At 41.3% G+C, this 14,803-nt stretch overlaps 1 protein-coding gene across 4 annotated transcripts in view; it reads right to left on the bottom strand.

The window, feature by feature from the left end:
- Window positions 1–869: 869 nt before the first annotated feature.
- Window positions 870–14,803, bottom strand: part of LOC138965461 (uncharacterized) — a 24,150-nt gene continuing 10,216 nt past the window's right edge. For all 4 annotated transcript variants that reach the window (XM_070337618.1, XM_070337616.1, XM_070337619.1 and 1 more), the window contains exons 4-11: window positions 9,447–9,736; window positions 8,755–8,901; window positions 8,049–8,380; window positions 7,368–7,662; window positions 6,342–6,952; window positions 5,385–5,834; window positions 4,755–4,983; window positions 870–4,324 (exon numbers count right to left, since the gene is read on the bottom strand). In XM_070337618.1, the coding sequence (XP_070193719.1) occupies window positions 3,809–4,324; window positions 4,755–4,983; window positions 5,385–5,834; window positions 6,342–6,952; window positions 7,368–7,662; window positions 8,049–8,380; window positions 8,755–8,901; window positions 9,447–9,736 (2,870 nt within the window). In that variant the 3' untranslated portion in view covers window positions 870–3,808. The remainder of the gene's footprint in view (window positions 4,325–4,754; window positions 4,984–5,384; window positions 5,835–6,341; window positions 6,953–7,367; window positions 7,663–8,048; window positions 8,381–8,754; window positions 8,902–9,446; window positions 9,737–14,803) is intronic.

A 14,803-nucleotide genomic window follows, 5' to 3' on the forward strand; every position in this document is an offset into this window, starting at 1 on the left:
TTATGCCATTACACTCGTTAATAAAGAATTTGTCATTGACATTTGTCATTGTCATTGTCATTGTCATTGTCTCTCTCTCTCTTAGTGATTTTTCATGTATGTTTTTTGTTTAGATCGTTTTCACATCCTTTGTTCTTTTGTCTCCATCAAGCCTGATATTAAAGTGGGCGAAATCTCCTTTTCTCTAGCATCCCTCGCTGCTCTCTCCGCTCCTGTGTTTCTTCCCTGTGACGGTATTGTGGGAAATTGTAGGTGTTCCTGCACAGAGATTCAAGCAGACTGAACATCAGGAACGGCTGAACACAACAAACAGACCATAAACAAAAGACCGAAACTGAAACTGAAACTAAAATATTGATTATAGATATAAACACTTAACCTGGTTGCTGGTGTGTTTTCTTTTTATCTAACTGAAACTAAAACTGAACTTTATTACCAAAGGATAGAGGTTTTAGGCAAAGCCTAATCTTACAACCTGTCCCTTATACACACATTTAGTACAGACGCACATAATATAGATAGTAAGAAGGAAAAAGGTTATAGTTTCTTATACACACTCGAAAATGGGAAAACAAAATAGCGTGGAAATTGCAGCACTAGACCAAACAAGCAAGCCAGTGCAATATAGTGCAAAGAACAAAGAAAGAAATAAGTAGGTCCAGAAACGAAAGAAACTACTGTATAATGAAAGAAAAGAAAGAAAGAATGATTGAAAGAAAGAAAGAAAGAAAGAACGCAAACAAGAAATATAGAAAGAAAGAAAGAACGCAAACAAGAAATATAGAAAGGAAAAAAGAAAGAAAAGAAGAAAAGAAACAAAGATACAGAAATGTTTTTCGTTGATAACAACATAAAAAGACAATGCCATGTTTCAGTTTGTACCACTTTATTATCCAAACACACTTTTCATGTGCATAGTGGGAGTCTGAAAAATATCATGCATGCACGTAATCATTCGATAATTATCATCTCTGATCATATCTATGAAAACATCAGTCCTTTATCAAATATCGACTGGCATCCAAAGCATACACTCACGAAAATTCATCCAGATCTATTTACAATTATATTCAATGAATGTCAATAATCTTCTGGGAAGAGATAATATCATTGCATCTCCACCATGTATCACATTTGCTTCTCTTTCTCTTTCTCTCTACATTTGAGACAAAAGCACAGCAACACGCCCCCCCCCCCCCCCCCCCCCAAAAAAAAAAAAAAAATTCTGACGCGCTTCAGGCTTTTTACATGCAACCATAAAACCCCAAGAACATAGGGTATGCGATTTTCAACTAATTCATTCCTGGTCACTCTGAACCACACACAAATCAACACCAATACCACCCTCCCCCTCCTGAAAACAAAATTTTAAATGCTTCAGACCATATAATATTTAAAGTTAAACCACGAGACATATCCGTGCATACCAAACAAAAACAGTTTTTTCTGATTTATCCACAGTTTGTTCTGCGTTGTTTTCGTGGATGACAATGAATGCCGATGGGCTATTTAGATGCTGAATTTCCTTTGACATAACTGCTAATGAGATCAAAGAGGATACTGTGTCAATCATAATAATGACTTTGCAATTTGCTATCCACGAAGACCAGGTAAGCACGTGATGTTTGTTAGAATAAACATCAGAACACATTTACAAGCGATGTATATGCACTAGATAACAAACAAATAGACGTTAAATTATCATTAGAACACAAATAATGTTCTGATTATGAAACATTATTGCAATATTCCCACAAATAAAGAAACTGTTGATTGAAAACAATATTGTTAACCAAAACACACACACACACACAACCCAGGAATACGGAGATAGTATTCAACGCAGAAACTAAGAAAAAAACCATTATTGCACTATTCCCACAACTAAAGAAAGTATTGATTGAAACAGTATTGTTAACCAAAAAACACACACACAAAACCCCAAGAATATGGAGATAGTGTTCAACACAGAAACTAAGAAAATTAAATCATGAAAAAGTTACTCCCTACTGGATAGCAACACAGTAAAGGAAAGAAGTGCTAGAGAGTGTTATCATTTAAAAAGAACACCAGGAAAACAGAAAGGGGCAACATGCATAGCTACAGACTCAATATTCACAAAATTCATTCCTTTATAAATACACTTCCTTATTACATTCGTTCATTGACAAATGTTTGTCTTATAACAACATTTAAACACAACATTCACATCACAGGTTGAAAGATTTCATTAAAAAAAACCACTAATGTAATCTCTCATCATTATTGAAAAAAAAACCCACAACTTCACATTCTAGATATTAGCAAAAACACAAAGAGAAGTCCTTTACTTTTATTACTTTTTTTGTTTGTTATTACAATGGCGAGTTATTCAATAACTTAGGGTAATATTCACTCGTTGCTGACACAGCATTTCGACATTGTCTCTCGGGACATTACTTATACTGAATATCAGATACTGGCATGCAAACTGCAAGATCAAAACGTGTTTCAGGTCAAATGATTTCTAGCCAACTAGCTTTACATTTCAAACACAAACCCAGTCCACAGCAAACATGTCACAACAAAGAGTGCATTTCCTCTGAATGCATTAGAGAACAAAACAGCTGTCAAACATAAACACATAGCGCTTAGAACTGTACCCACGGAATACGCGCTATATAAGCTTCATATTGATTGATTGATTGACACAAGGGAGAACACAAGGAAGGCGTTCCAGTGCCAGAAATCTAGAGTCAAAACAATGGACCCCCCTTGTTAACACCTTCAATTATCAGAGAAAATATAAAGATCTTGAAAAAGAGGTTTTAACATGAAATTAAACTATTTACAGACGATAAGAGTAGAAATGTTGAATACAAGTAGGGTTTTACAAAGGGGGTTCAACTGTAGTCATAGCAACAGCCTAGGTGCAAGACACTCTTAAAGCAAACCCCTATTATTTCCATCGCATGACATGTCCTGAGGGTATACAACACCAGAGTTGGACATAGGGTTGACAAGGAGATTCGCTTAAGAGTTTCTTGCACCCTACTAGCACTATACCAGAACCAAAGAGCAGTTACTGAAAGAATGGCTATCTTCTGGAAGTAATGATGTATTGCAACAAGTATTACTTTTACACCAAAGGAGCGCCAGTCTTTTTTTTCACGTAAGAATGTATTCCAGTGTTTGAAATAACCTGATAATTCTGTCATTTTTGCTTGATCTGGTGGAAAGGAATAACTTCTCAAACGAATAGCCACTATTTGTGTCTAGCAAAACAAGCCTTGCTTATTGCACACCAGTATGCCTTTGATGGAGGCACAAGCAAAGAGACAAGTGCAATCCATGCAAGTATGCCTTTGATGGAGGCACAAGCAGAGAGACAAGTGTAATCCCTGCAAGTATGCCTTTGATGGAGGCACAAGCAGAGAGACAAGTGCAATCCATGCAAGTCTTGCTTATTGCACACCAGTATGCCTTTGATGGAGGCACAAGCAAAGAGACAAGTGCAATCCATGCAAGAAGACGAATCCCAAATTACCCTTGCATATGCCTTTGCAGAAAAAAACATTTTGACTGAAACGAGGCCAAGATCTCAGGATCATAGTTCAGTGTCCAGTAGCTCTTATTTGAAACTCGGTATCTTTATGAAATTATTGTACAGTACACACTGTATCATCTGAAAACCCGACCTTATTTTGAATTGGATAGACATACATTTGAATTCCAAGTCTTGTTTTCGTTTTGCCAAAGTTGAAAATTCAGAAAATCCATCAGCAAAACCATTGCTTAATTCATGAATTCCTTTTATTCCTGCATAAGGCTAAACGTCCGATTTTTGGGAATCGCCGCTAGCACGCCGGATTTTGCCAACATATCGGTGCCTTCGACGGCTAATGTTAGACAGATCTTGCACAATAGAGTCTGACCTCAGAGCCGTCACTTTCTCCCGTAGCTCCTCAACCTTAATCCTCAGCCCTCGCGCCGGAAGTAGGCAGCCCCGCAAGATGGCGGACAGAGCCTCGTTGTGACTCAAGACTTTGGAGAGATTGTCTTCATCACGCAGCTCCAACATGGACGACGGTTGGACGTGGTTTCTGAACTCCGCCAGGCTAAGAACGTTGCGCTGATTGCTGTAGGGTTTCGATCGAAGACACGCCTCCCACACGACCAGTCCGAAGCTGTAGAAGTCGTCTTCTGGCGTGTAGCATTCGCCCCTGAGGACCTCGGGCGAGAGACAGACGAAGGGCTCGGCGCTGACGTTGTCTGCGTCTGGAGGGAAGCGAGCATGGCGAGGGAGACACGGCCCGCACAGCTTGGGGTCACCCTCTCTGTTCACCTGAGGGGAGAGAGAAAAGTTTGATGTATCCTCTTGGTCTCTATGAAGTGTATATGTTCGTAATTATATAGAGTTGTAAATAAGAGACAGGGAGACAAGAGGAGGAAAACTAATGAAAAGAAAAGATGACAACAACAACATCAACAACAACAACAACAAAAACAACAGCAACAAAAACAACAACAACAAAACAACAACAAAACAACAACTACAACAACAACAACAACAACAACAACAACAAATGGGACTCAATGAAAAACATTGAAAAACAAGAATACTTTAAGATATTGAGATAAAAAAGAAATCTCTTAAGCTCTAGTAAATGTTTCTTTATGTCAATAATAAAAAGTTCAATAAACTACCCATTAGATTGGATTTCATTCTTGAGTTTCGAACGTCAACAGTATATGTGTGTCTAACTTGTACTAACCATGACGGTGTTGAGGGACAGCTCCATGTGCACGAGGCCCTCACGATGCAGGTACATCAGCCCTCTCAGCACGCCCTCCAGCAGGTGAGGCACGCTCTTGTGGGGCTCGTGGAAACCCTGGCCCAGGAAGCGGTGTGCAGAGCGCAGGTCGCCCATGAAGAGGAACACAGCACTGTCTTCAATCCGGCTCATCCCCAGGAAAGGCGCCACGTCCTTGCAGCGAAGGCATCTGAAAAGGAAAAAGCAACATTGAAATATTATAAACATTTAGCTCCCGTTTTGTTTGGAGTCACACAAAGAAGCTCGAAGATTGTTTTCAGTAAAAAAAAAAAGAGCCACAAAGGAGCTTGAGTTTTTTTCAGTACAAAAAAAGCCAAACAACATTCTTCCCTGAAACAGATCTTTGCTCTGTGGAAACTGTTCTAAAAGTAAGAAGCAGTCACTTCACCGGAGGATTGCCAAAGGTGGCTACGTCAAGTTAACCTTGCCGAATGCAAGAAGTTTATGAAACAAGTCATTCCAGGATTCGGGATAAACAAAGGGCAGCAGAGATCGTGAGTTTTACAGCACAAGTCTTGAACAACCTTGTCAAACAACAGGTATTCACGCGACTCTCTTCTTCAAACTCACCTGAGCCTAGCAATCTCCTTGATGAGCGTTTCCTCGTGCAGTCCCTGGATGTAGGCCCGACCAATCACCTGCTCATGGTCCTCCCCGATGACCACGTGACCCCATTGGTACTTGCTCCACAGGCCTTGAGTCGTGCGACCCGAGCTGGAACCATTGACCAGAAGACCGTTGGCCTCTCCAGGCTGCATGGAGGCTCCCAGGCCAGAGTCTCTCACGGGATCGTTCTGTATGACTGACACGGCCACGGATTGTCGCCTCTGGGCCTTGTCCAGCATGAAGCAGATGTTGTCTGCGGTGAGGTCCCTGATGTAGAGCGACCCGAAGCCTCTGAGCATCTCCCGAACTGGCTCCAAGTTCTCCATGGTCGCCACCAGCTCCTCGTGCTGCGAGTGGTACTTGCGGCGGTTGGCGCGGATGTCCTCCATCACCTGTTTGTTGCTGGTGATGAATCTGGAACATTCATATGGAGAACATTTGTATGAGAAACTAGACCAGAAAACAGAGTAAACACCCCCCCCCCCCCACCCCTGATTTAGCAGAAATCCACTGCGATGAAAAAACAAACAAACGACACACTAATTCGGCCATAGCGCATCGTCCTTACAAGGTCTTCATAACGCATTCTACTTACCCGAGAATATGTTCCTGGATTATTTTATTTGAGAAAACTTTGAAGTTTTAGAGATAGAAACGGATGTAAGCCTAAAAACGTCAACATTTATTTGGTCATTGAGCTCACTTCGCCCCTTACTCATTGATTATACCCTCCCCCCCCCCCCCACCATCCTGTGAGTTTGAAACAAACAGTGGCAATATCCAGATTTAGCCCGGTGTGAGCTTAGTCCTCAATTGAATGAGTCACAAAATATATTCCCTCTTCTCCCTGTGTATGACGTCCCTTCTGGAGTATACTTCGTTTGAGCCAAACGAATGTCTTTGCTCTGTCATAAGTCTCACCTGGGAATGCTGTTGTCCACGTCAACGATGAAGCTGCTGAACTTCTCGTGGTACTTGGCAGCCATCTGCAGCTGACAGTGCAGGTTCTCGGACACCACCCTGCTGATCTTAGCCATCCTGTCCTTCATGTAGTCCTCGGGATTGGTGGAGAACGCCGACCTCCTCCTCAAGCGCACCACAGCATTCAGAATTCCGGAGAGAGACGCCAGGACGGAGCGGAACATCAGCTTGGGGACACTGGCCATGGCGACTGAAGGTCTCCTGGCTGTTGAGTCGTAGGCCCCCACCACGCTACTTAGGCCCGGGAGGTGGGAGGCGTCGTTGCGCTCCTTGTAGGCTCTGACCATGTCCACCACGGAATCGCTGTCGCTGTCCATGACGGACATGCCGGTGCAGCTGGAGGACTGGGAGGAACCGAGGGAAGACCTGTCCGTCATGTCCTTGATGATGGAGTTGATCTCGTCGTCAACCAGCTTGAGTTCTCTCTGAGTCATCACCTTGAGTTCGTCCTGGAGTTCTTGCAGCCACCCGTGCCGCGTGAGCTCCTCGTCGACCTTCTCGATGATCCGCCGCATGATCAGCGTGTCGACTTCCTCCTGCCACCGCTTGATCTGCACAGGGAGGGTGAGAGTGTGACACAAAATACATTGTGGTGAAGAAGGAAAGGTCAAAAGTTTCTTCATCAATCCCGCATCTTGAAGACCTTTCAATGCTAATGCTAACGCTGACACGGTGGGTGTCGCTTTTCTTTTACGCCTGATTGAAAACAAACTAACTCACTTTATTACATAGTGGCTATTGAATTTCTTTTAACTCCTCTTATATATCATCACATGCTGCACACACATTTTCAAACTGCACATACATACTAATATTTAAAATTAATTTGAAAGAAGAGTTGTACATTATGAAGTATGGGTCAAACATAAAATTTGTAAACATGTTGAGAAAAAAAACGTTAAAAAATAAAATAATTAAATCCTCTCATAGCATAGGTTCATCTACATCCATGATAAAAAAACTCACTTCATCAGTCGCCAGACTTGGTGCAGGTGGGAAGGGGTGATGACTCCAGTCCTTTAGCTCATTCTGCACCTCCGCCTGCGTTAGAATCTCTGCTATTTTCCCGCATAGTTTTAGCATCTCTTCTTTGACCTGAAGGCGGAGTGTCTCCGTTGTATCTGTTGTCTTTTTCTGCAGAGCTTCGAGCTTGTCCTTCGTCAGTCGGAATCGTTCAATGAGTTGTTCGTCCGTCTGGCTACACTGGTGAATGGTGGTCTGGAGAAAACTGGTGCTGTGGTGAAGCAGCTGTTTCAGCCATCTGAAATGTGTGTGGGTTTTGATCGTGATGAAAACTGTCTTCGTGTATGTACAAAACAGAAACAGAAAGCAGGAAACACGTTGATTAATACACCGGGCAGAAGGCATACTGCTGGCGACTATTTTGAAACGTTTTTGACGTGTTTGTTTTCTCTACACTTTTGTACTTTGATAGATTCCTTTTAGCTGGAGAATTAAAAAAAAAACACCACCAAGAAAATATTTCGCAAATTATTTTTATCATACAAATAGTTCCACTGAAAAAGTTAACAAATCAATTTAAACGTATTTGGCCCAAAAAAGTATGTAAAAAGACCCCTTCAGCTGGGCAAGCTAACAATAAGCCAATATGGACATCCAGATGCAAGGTGGAAGACAAGGTCTTACCTGTAATGCTGGTTAACCGCGTTCCGTCTGGCCTTGACGAACACTTCCTTCAGACCCTTCAAGACCGTTTCAAAGTCCTCAGTGACGTAACGAGGGTCGACGTCATTGTGCATCTGGGCGTCAGTGGAGGAGACGAAGAAGGCCTGACTAGGGTTGAACTTTGGCCACACGTCCTTGAACTTGCTGAGGGCGTTGTCCTTGACCCTTTCCCTCTGTTCCTGAGGCACCGTATCCCAGCGGTTGCACACGAACATCGCAGATGACGAGTCGAAGATGTCCGAGGTTTTGTCCCGCTCTTTGTGTTCTAAGATGGCTCGCAGGAACTCCAGCAACTGTGGAATAAGAGAAACTATTGGAAAAAAACCCGATTGAAGGCTGACATTTACCCACAGACTTAAATTTGAAAAAAGACTGATAGAAGAAAAGGTGTTGCTTATACAGAAAGCGATGAGAATCATCATCATCATCATCATCATCATTCATCATCATCATCAGCAGCAGCAGCAGCAGCAGCAGCAGCAACAGCAGCATTTACTAATGGCTGTAATGCTCTATGGCGCAATACATTCCTTTTCTTGTTCTATCATTATTTTCATCACCATCTCCTTCTTGTTCTTCTTCCTCTTCAAGGTAGCAACAATGTCTTAAGGCCTCCATCATATATCTCTTACGTTCACTGCCATGACAACAAACTCTCTCAACTCACCCTATCGTCGTGCACGCCTCCAGCGTTGTCGGTCTTGATGACGTAGACGTAGGCGGCAGCGTTGTTTCCCTTGACGTAGTTCATGGTGCAGTTGTACATAGTCTCATTCTCGCCGATACCCGGCGTGTCCACCAACGTCACACCGCTCTGTTGACCAATCAAAAGACAGCTTAGAAACATAACTCTTGGTGACGTCATAAATCAGACGGAAACGGCGCCTTCATTATAGGAGGTATTGGATTTCATGTCAGCAAATTCTTGTATGTGATAGCTAGTCAAACGACAACCTGCCCACGACGACTCCATAGTGACCACCTGTCTGCCACGACCTCAGTTGCTTGATGAGTAATGGTTCAATCGATCTTCAATTGATCTAGCAATACCGGACTTTTGTTGTCTTTGTTGTTTTGTTTTGTGTAAGGCTGGGGGATGGGGGTCGTGATCGTTCACCTCCTTCTACACTTTCTCCTTTTCCTCCTCTGTGGCAGTATCATCATACGTCCCCCCCCCCCTTGTATTTTCATTTTCTGTCATTTGTAACGTTGGAGATTCAATAGCTAATTCGACTTGATTTCTTTTGTAAGCTGGCATCACCCCTCCCATCACCCAGAAACAAGCCAGTCTAGTCAACAACGCTTACCACAAACACCACAATCAACTGTACGTGTGTTGAGAGCACACACAAAACTGACCTGCAAGACAACCGCAGGCACGAAGATGTTGATGGTCTCAATGTCCAGCCCCTGTTCTCGCTTGTCCTGGTCTTTCTCTGCCACGGTGTTGGTCAGCCACACTTTGGCCTCGGCCACGTCGGCGAACTTCTCTTTCCTTCTCCTCCCGTCACGGTAGACGATCTCCGCGCTGAGAGTGGGGGAGTATTTCAGCACACAGATGGCGGCTGTGCAGCTGAAGATGGAGATGGGCAGAATGTCCATGCCGAGCAGAAGGTTGAGGAACGTGCTTTTGCCGGCGTTGGTTTCTCCTGGAGACAGAGTGGCGTACGAGGTCAGCTTTAAAATGATGTAACTTAATGTTATTCAGGAATCAGAACGCTCAGACAATACACGACAAGAATGAGTGAAAGAGCTGTGGATTTAAATGTTTGTTTTGTGGTTTGTTTATTTATTTTTGTTGTCAGTTGTGCGCAATTATGTATTTATTTATATATATATAGGTATGTATTTAGTTATCTATTAATTGAATCATATATCTATGTATTTATTTATGTATTTATTTGATCATTTATTTATCAATTGATCAATTGATTTATTAGTTTTTAATTTATTAACTTTGTATTTAATTTCTATATATCCGCTATTGGTTTTTTAATCTACATACACGTGTATTTATTGGCTGTGTTGAGTTGTTCTTTGTGTTCCTTGTTTGATCAAACTGAAACTAATTCATGCGATTGCTTGGCAAAGCTTTGTCTTACATGTTTGTTATATTCTTCTGTGCATCTTGAGTTTATATTTGATCGACTGAACTGAAAACAAAATTAAAAAGAAAAAAGTTGAAACTAGATATTACAGTCTGTTTTTCAAGTGAGTGTCATCTTAGGCGTGCTTGGGGGTGGAGAAAGCACCAAAAGGAATGCGCTTGGTGTCCTCGAAACCCCCAACATATTTGTGTGTGATAAGCTTTTGTTCCCCCAAATTATAATGGAATTAAAAAGATTTAGACGGCATCACATTGCGTATGTATGACTAAGACGCGTCAAAGGGTGTGCATTTAACTACTGTTTTAACCATGGATAACCCGTAAACTCTAATACTTTCATTGAACGTTCTCCTACCATGCTCTGAGTTTCATTTTCACACGTCCAATAATGGTTTTGCTTTGGTTTAAATAAAGCTGTTTTCAGCTGAAGGTTTATCACTGTAAAATCCTATTCAGTCAACTATAGCACAAACTCAGGCTAACGCTTACATTACATGACCCGAACAAATGCAATATTATTATACGAATTATTGTCTGGCTGAACGTGGCAACAACAATGAAATCAATATCAAATTCCAAACCCAGTTTCGTGTGTGATTTCTTTAATGTTGTTTGGGTTCTTTTTATTTTGACCTTCGTTTTCTCTTGCAAGACTGAACTGAAACGCAACTGGGTATACCGTGACTCCTGTGTGATCTGAACTTTCTGAACACTTGTATTATTTGCACACAATATCTCGACGGGTGCTTTGCATAATGCACTATTCACTTGGTTTAACATTACGTGTGCGTCACCGATCTTAACTTGCAGTCGACATGTCACGAAGAAACGAAATATGACTTTTTGTGCCCTCGACAAGCAAACGATTTGTTTGACTTTAGAATTTAGTTTCTGTCTGCACGACAAGGTTGTTTGATCTGGTTTAAAATGATAGAGGCTATGCTTTAAAGGTATTTTTTCTCGCCATTTGTTCGACCTCAACATACATGAAATGTACCTCAAATGTTGATACTGCATTGCAAAACCTCATTTTCTCAAAAAAGGTCTTCAATCAACACTGTACATGGGTCTTCAATCAACACTGTACATGGGTCTTATACTGTCCATCAACACTATCCTCCTAGTCGGTCTGTAAATGCATCTCAATTTTGTGATTCCCTCTTTGATAAGGCCTACGTTTCTTCTATTGTGTTTTAGAGGTTTGACTGAACAAACGAACAAAACAACATCAAGAAAACCACACACACACACACACACACGTACACACACACACACACACACACGTACACACACACACACACAAAAATACGATTCGTGGAAGTGTACTTTAAATGAGTTTCAAAACGCTAATCGTTTTCTCGGATTTTGGAGGTCCTTAAACACTGGTTTCACTGTGCAAGGAATTTACATGTATACATTTTTTCTCATAATTATCCGTGTCGTGGTTCCCTATTCAAAGTCACGTTCGACACCTGGCACTGACAAATCCTTATTACCAGCACGTGACAGCTACTATAAACCTTTCTTGCATAAAGTGATTCTAGTTCCGTAAAGTTAACAATCACAATGACGCGCCCTGGAAGTTTTAGATGATCGTAATCAGCCACGTAATTGGTCATTAAGAACCAAATACCCCCAAAAAACGTGTAGGCTTGCAGCAAGTCTGATTTGGTCCGGTTGATACTGCTTTATTTCACCATTGACTCGTCTCAGTTTCAAGTCCGGTTTGTTTACTGTCCATATGATTAACAAGTACAATGGGATCAAATATGCGCAGAATTTACGTACAATGGGACCAAAAAACAGCAACAAACATGCAATGTTGGAAGAGGATGTCTCGTGACAAGAACGTACCTCGGTTGTTGTTTGTAGTTCTCTTTCTTTGCTTTGAAATTGGAGGATACTGTTTTACGCACTTTAACTTCGCCAGTTCCATTAATCATCCCGAAGATTTTATTCCAGAAAAACTGTACTCAATAGCTCTCACAAGAGATTTTTGTTTGTATAGTTTTGCGTTTGTTCTAACTGAATGTACAAATCCCCAATCGCACGAAAATGTTCCCCTCCCTCCAGTCACAACGCCATCTACCCCCCCCCCCCCCACCCCCACTTTATCCTCATTTTAACTGTCACAGCTCTACAGCCTTCCCCCGAGGGAAATCTGGAATGTAGCGTCCATTGTTTACCCGGAACAACTTTATCATGTACACCGAACAATTTTTAAAAAAATTAAATTTATTTATTTAAACAACGGATCCAAGCTACTGGTAAACCTTCCCCATATCAAAGTAATATATTGCATTCGTTCGTGTAATTATTTTCGAAAGGGAACGAAACTCGCACACCGATTTGATTTTAGTTATTTGTCGGTGACTGTATCTATATTCCGAGATTGTCGTTAAAGAGCAAGTCTTACAAACTAACTTCAGTGACTCCTTTTTTTCTCAATAAAGATTAACAGCGTATTGTGATATTGGCCAAGGAATATTGTTCTCGTGTCTTGCACAAACAAGGTCAAAAGGTCGCACTGCTTACGTCGAGTTTTAATGTATTGTACAGTGCCACTTGTAACTGTCTTCAATTTTACCTACGTGAGTAGGTGAGCGGTCGTTCTTTCGTCTGAATGTGCCTTGAGGTACTAAACTATCACTTACATTGTGCCCAACAATGGTCGTCTGATTGTTTATGTCCACTATAAAAAATAAAAAATACGAATACGAATACGAAAGTTTAATTGCTAAGGCCATCGGCCCCTTGCATTGGGGGTATTACATATCACGCGCAACGAAGGTACGGTACAAAAAGCGGGGGAAAAACCGAACCCGGTGATGACAAACACTGCGCAAATTTGAAGTGGCATTACAGTTGTCGACATTCCAGCAGATGAACACGGAATTATTATCCACTTGGTCATATCCAAGTCGACAGTGTCTTTAGTCTGTCTATGGGCTAGATCGCCTTGCCGGGTAACGACACAAAGGCGGATACAAGAAAGAGAGAGAGAAAAAGAGAGAGAGAGAGAGAGAGAGAGAGAGAGAGAGAGAGAGAGAGCGAATGAGAGAGAGAGAGAGAGTGAGAGAGAGAGAATGAGAGAGAGAGAGAATGAGAGAGAGAGAGAGAGAGTGAGAGAGAGAAAGAGAGAGAGAGTGAGAGAGAGAGAGTGAGAGTGAGAGAGAGAGAGAGAGACTTAGACTTAGAACATGTTATTGACATAAAGGGTAAACATTTTAAGCCAAGGGCCTAATCTTACAACGTGCCCTTTACATTCACACTAACACATCCGCACGCATATAAACAACATAATATAATGAATTCATATAGGCATAACATGTAAATGTACAGTAAATAAGCATAAGCACCACGGCCACACAAAACACAAAATCTAATATACGAAGTAAAACAATATGAATACTATATGCTATGAATATGTAATATGACGTGAATATAATTATATAGTAATATTAATATAGTATACATTAGACAGAACTGTAAGATTCACATGATTATGTCACCGCGGGTGTGCACTTACAAAGAACAGTTTTGATGTTTTTTTAAAGAAGATTTAAAAATATTTACAGATTTGCTAGTTTTAATATTCGAAGGAAAAGAGTTCCTTGACGGCCCAGCAAAGGCAAAACTAGTTTTATATAGATCTACACGGGTCCTTGGTAGTAGATATTTATCTGATCCGTATCTCTCAGGAGCCTCGGTTATGAATGCATTCAAGTATGGTGGTGCCAGCCCATGGAGTGCCTTGTACATTAACACTGCAATGTTATAGTCAAACTGCTCCTGCAGTGAAAGTAAACTAGCAGCTTTAAGCTTTTCTGACGTTGACAGATACGGGTTATTAACAATTAGCTTTGCCCCTCTTCTGTGCAGGGAATTCATTTTTTTAAGCAGATTTTCGCTCGCACCGCACCATACAGTAGAAGCATAATTGATAAAAGATTGGCAGTGTGCCACAAAAAACATTTTTAGACCTTCCGCTTCTACAAAGGGTTTTAATCTGGATAATAGATACAGATTTTTGGAGAGGTTTTTGCAAATATTATTGATATGTACATTCCAGCGAAGCTCTTGGTCAACTACGATTCCTAATACCTTGTGTGATTTAACCTGCTCTATGGGATCAGTGTTCAGCTTAAGGTTAATAATAAGGGGTGCTCTCTGGTGTTTCTGTCTGGATGTTATGACCATACTATTTGATTTCTTCGGGTGTAATGTCATTTTATTTTGAACGCACCATTTAAAGACATCATTTATTCCCTGTTGAAGATCGTATTGCACCTGATTTAACGTTTTTGAGGACGAGTGAAGGGAACTGTCATCGGCAAAGAGCTCACAAGACACATTGTTATTTTTTATATGCAAGGGCAGGTCTTTGATAAAAATGCAAAATAATAAGGGCCCCAAAATAGAACCTTGAGGAACTCCGCATTTTAAGTAACCATCGCCTGAATATTGACCGTTTACGTAGACGCGCTGGGTTCTGTTTGATAAAAATGATGTAAGCAGGTTTACCGTGTGACTGCTGAGCGTGTAATACTCACATGGAGAGTTGTAGGGGGAGAGAGAGAGAGAGAGAGAGAGAGAGAGAGAGAGAGAG

The sequence above is a fragment of the Littorina saxatilis genome, linkage group LG4, assembly GCF_037325665.1.
Source record: "Littorina saxatilis isolate snail1 linkage group LG4, US_GU_Lsax_2.0, whole genome shotgun sequence".
Taxonomy (NCBI): domain Eukaryota; kingdom Metazoa; phylum Mollusca; class Gastropoda; order Littorinimorpha; family Littorinidae; genus Littorina; species Littorina saxatilis.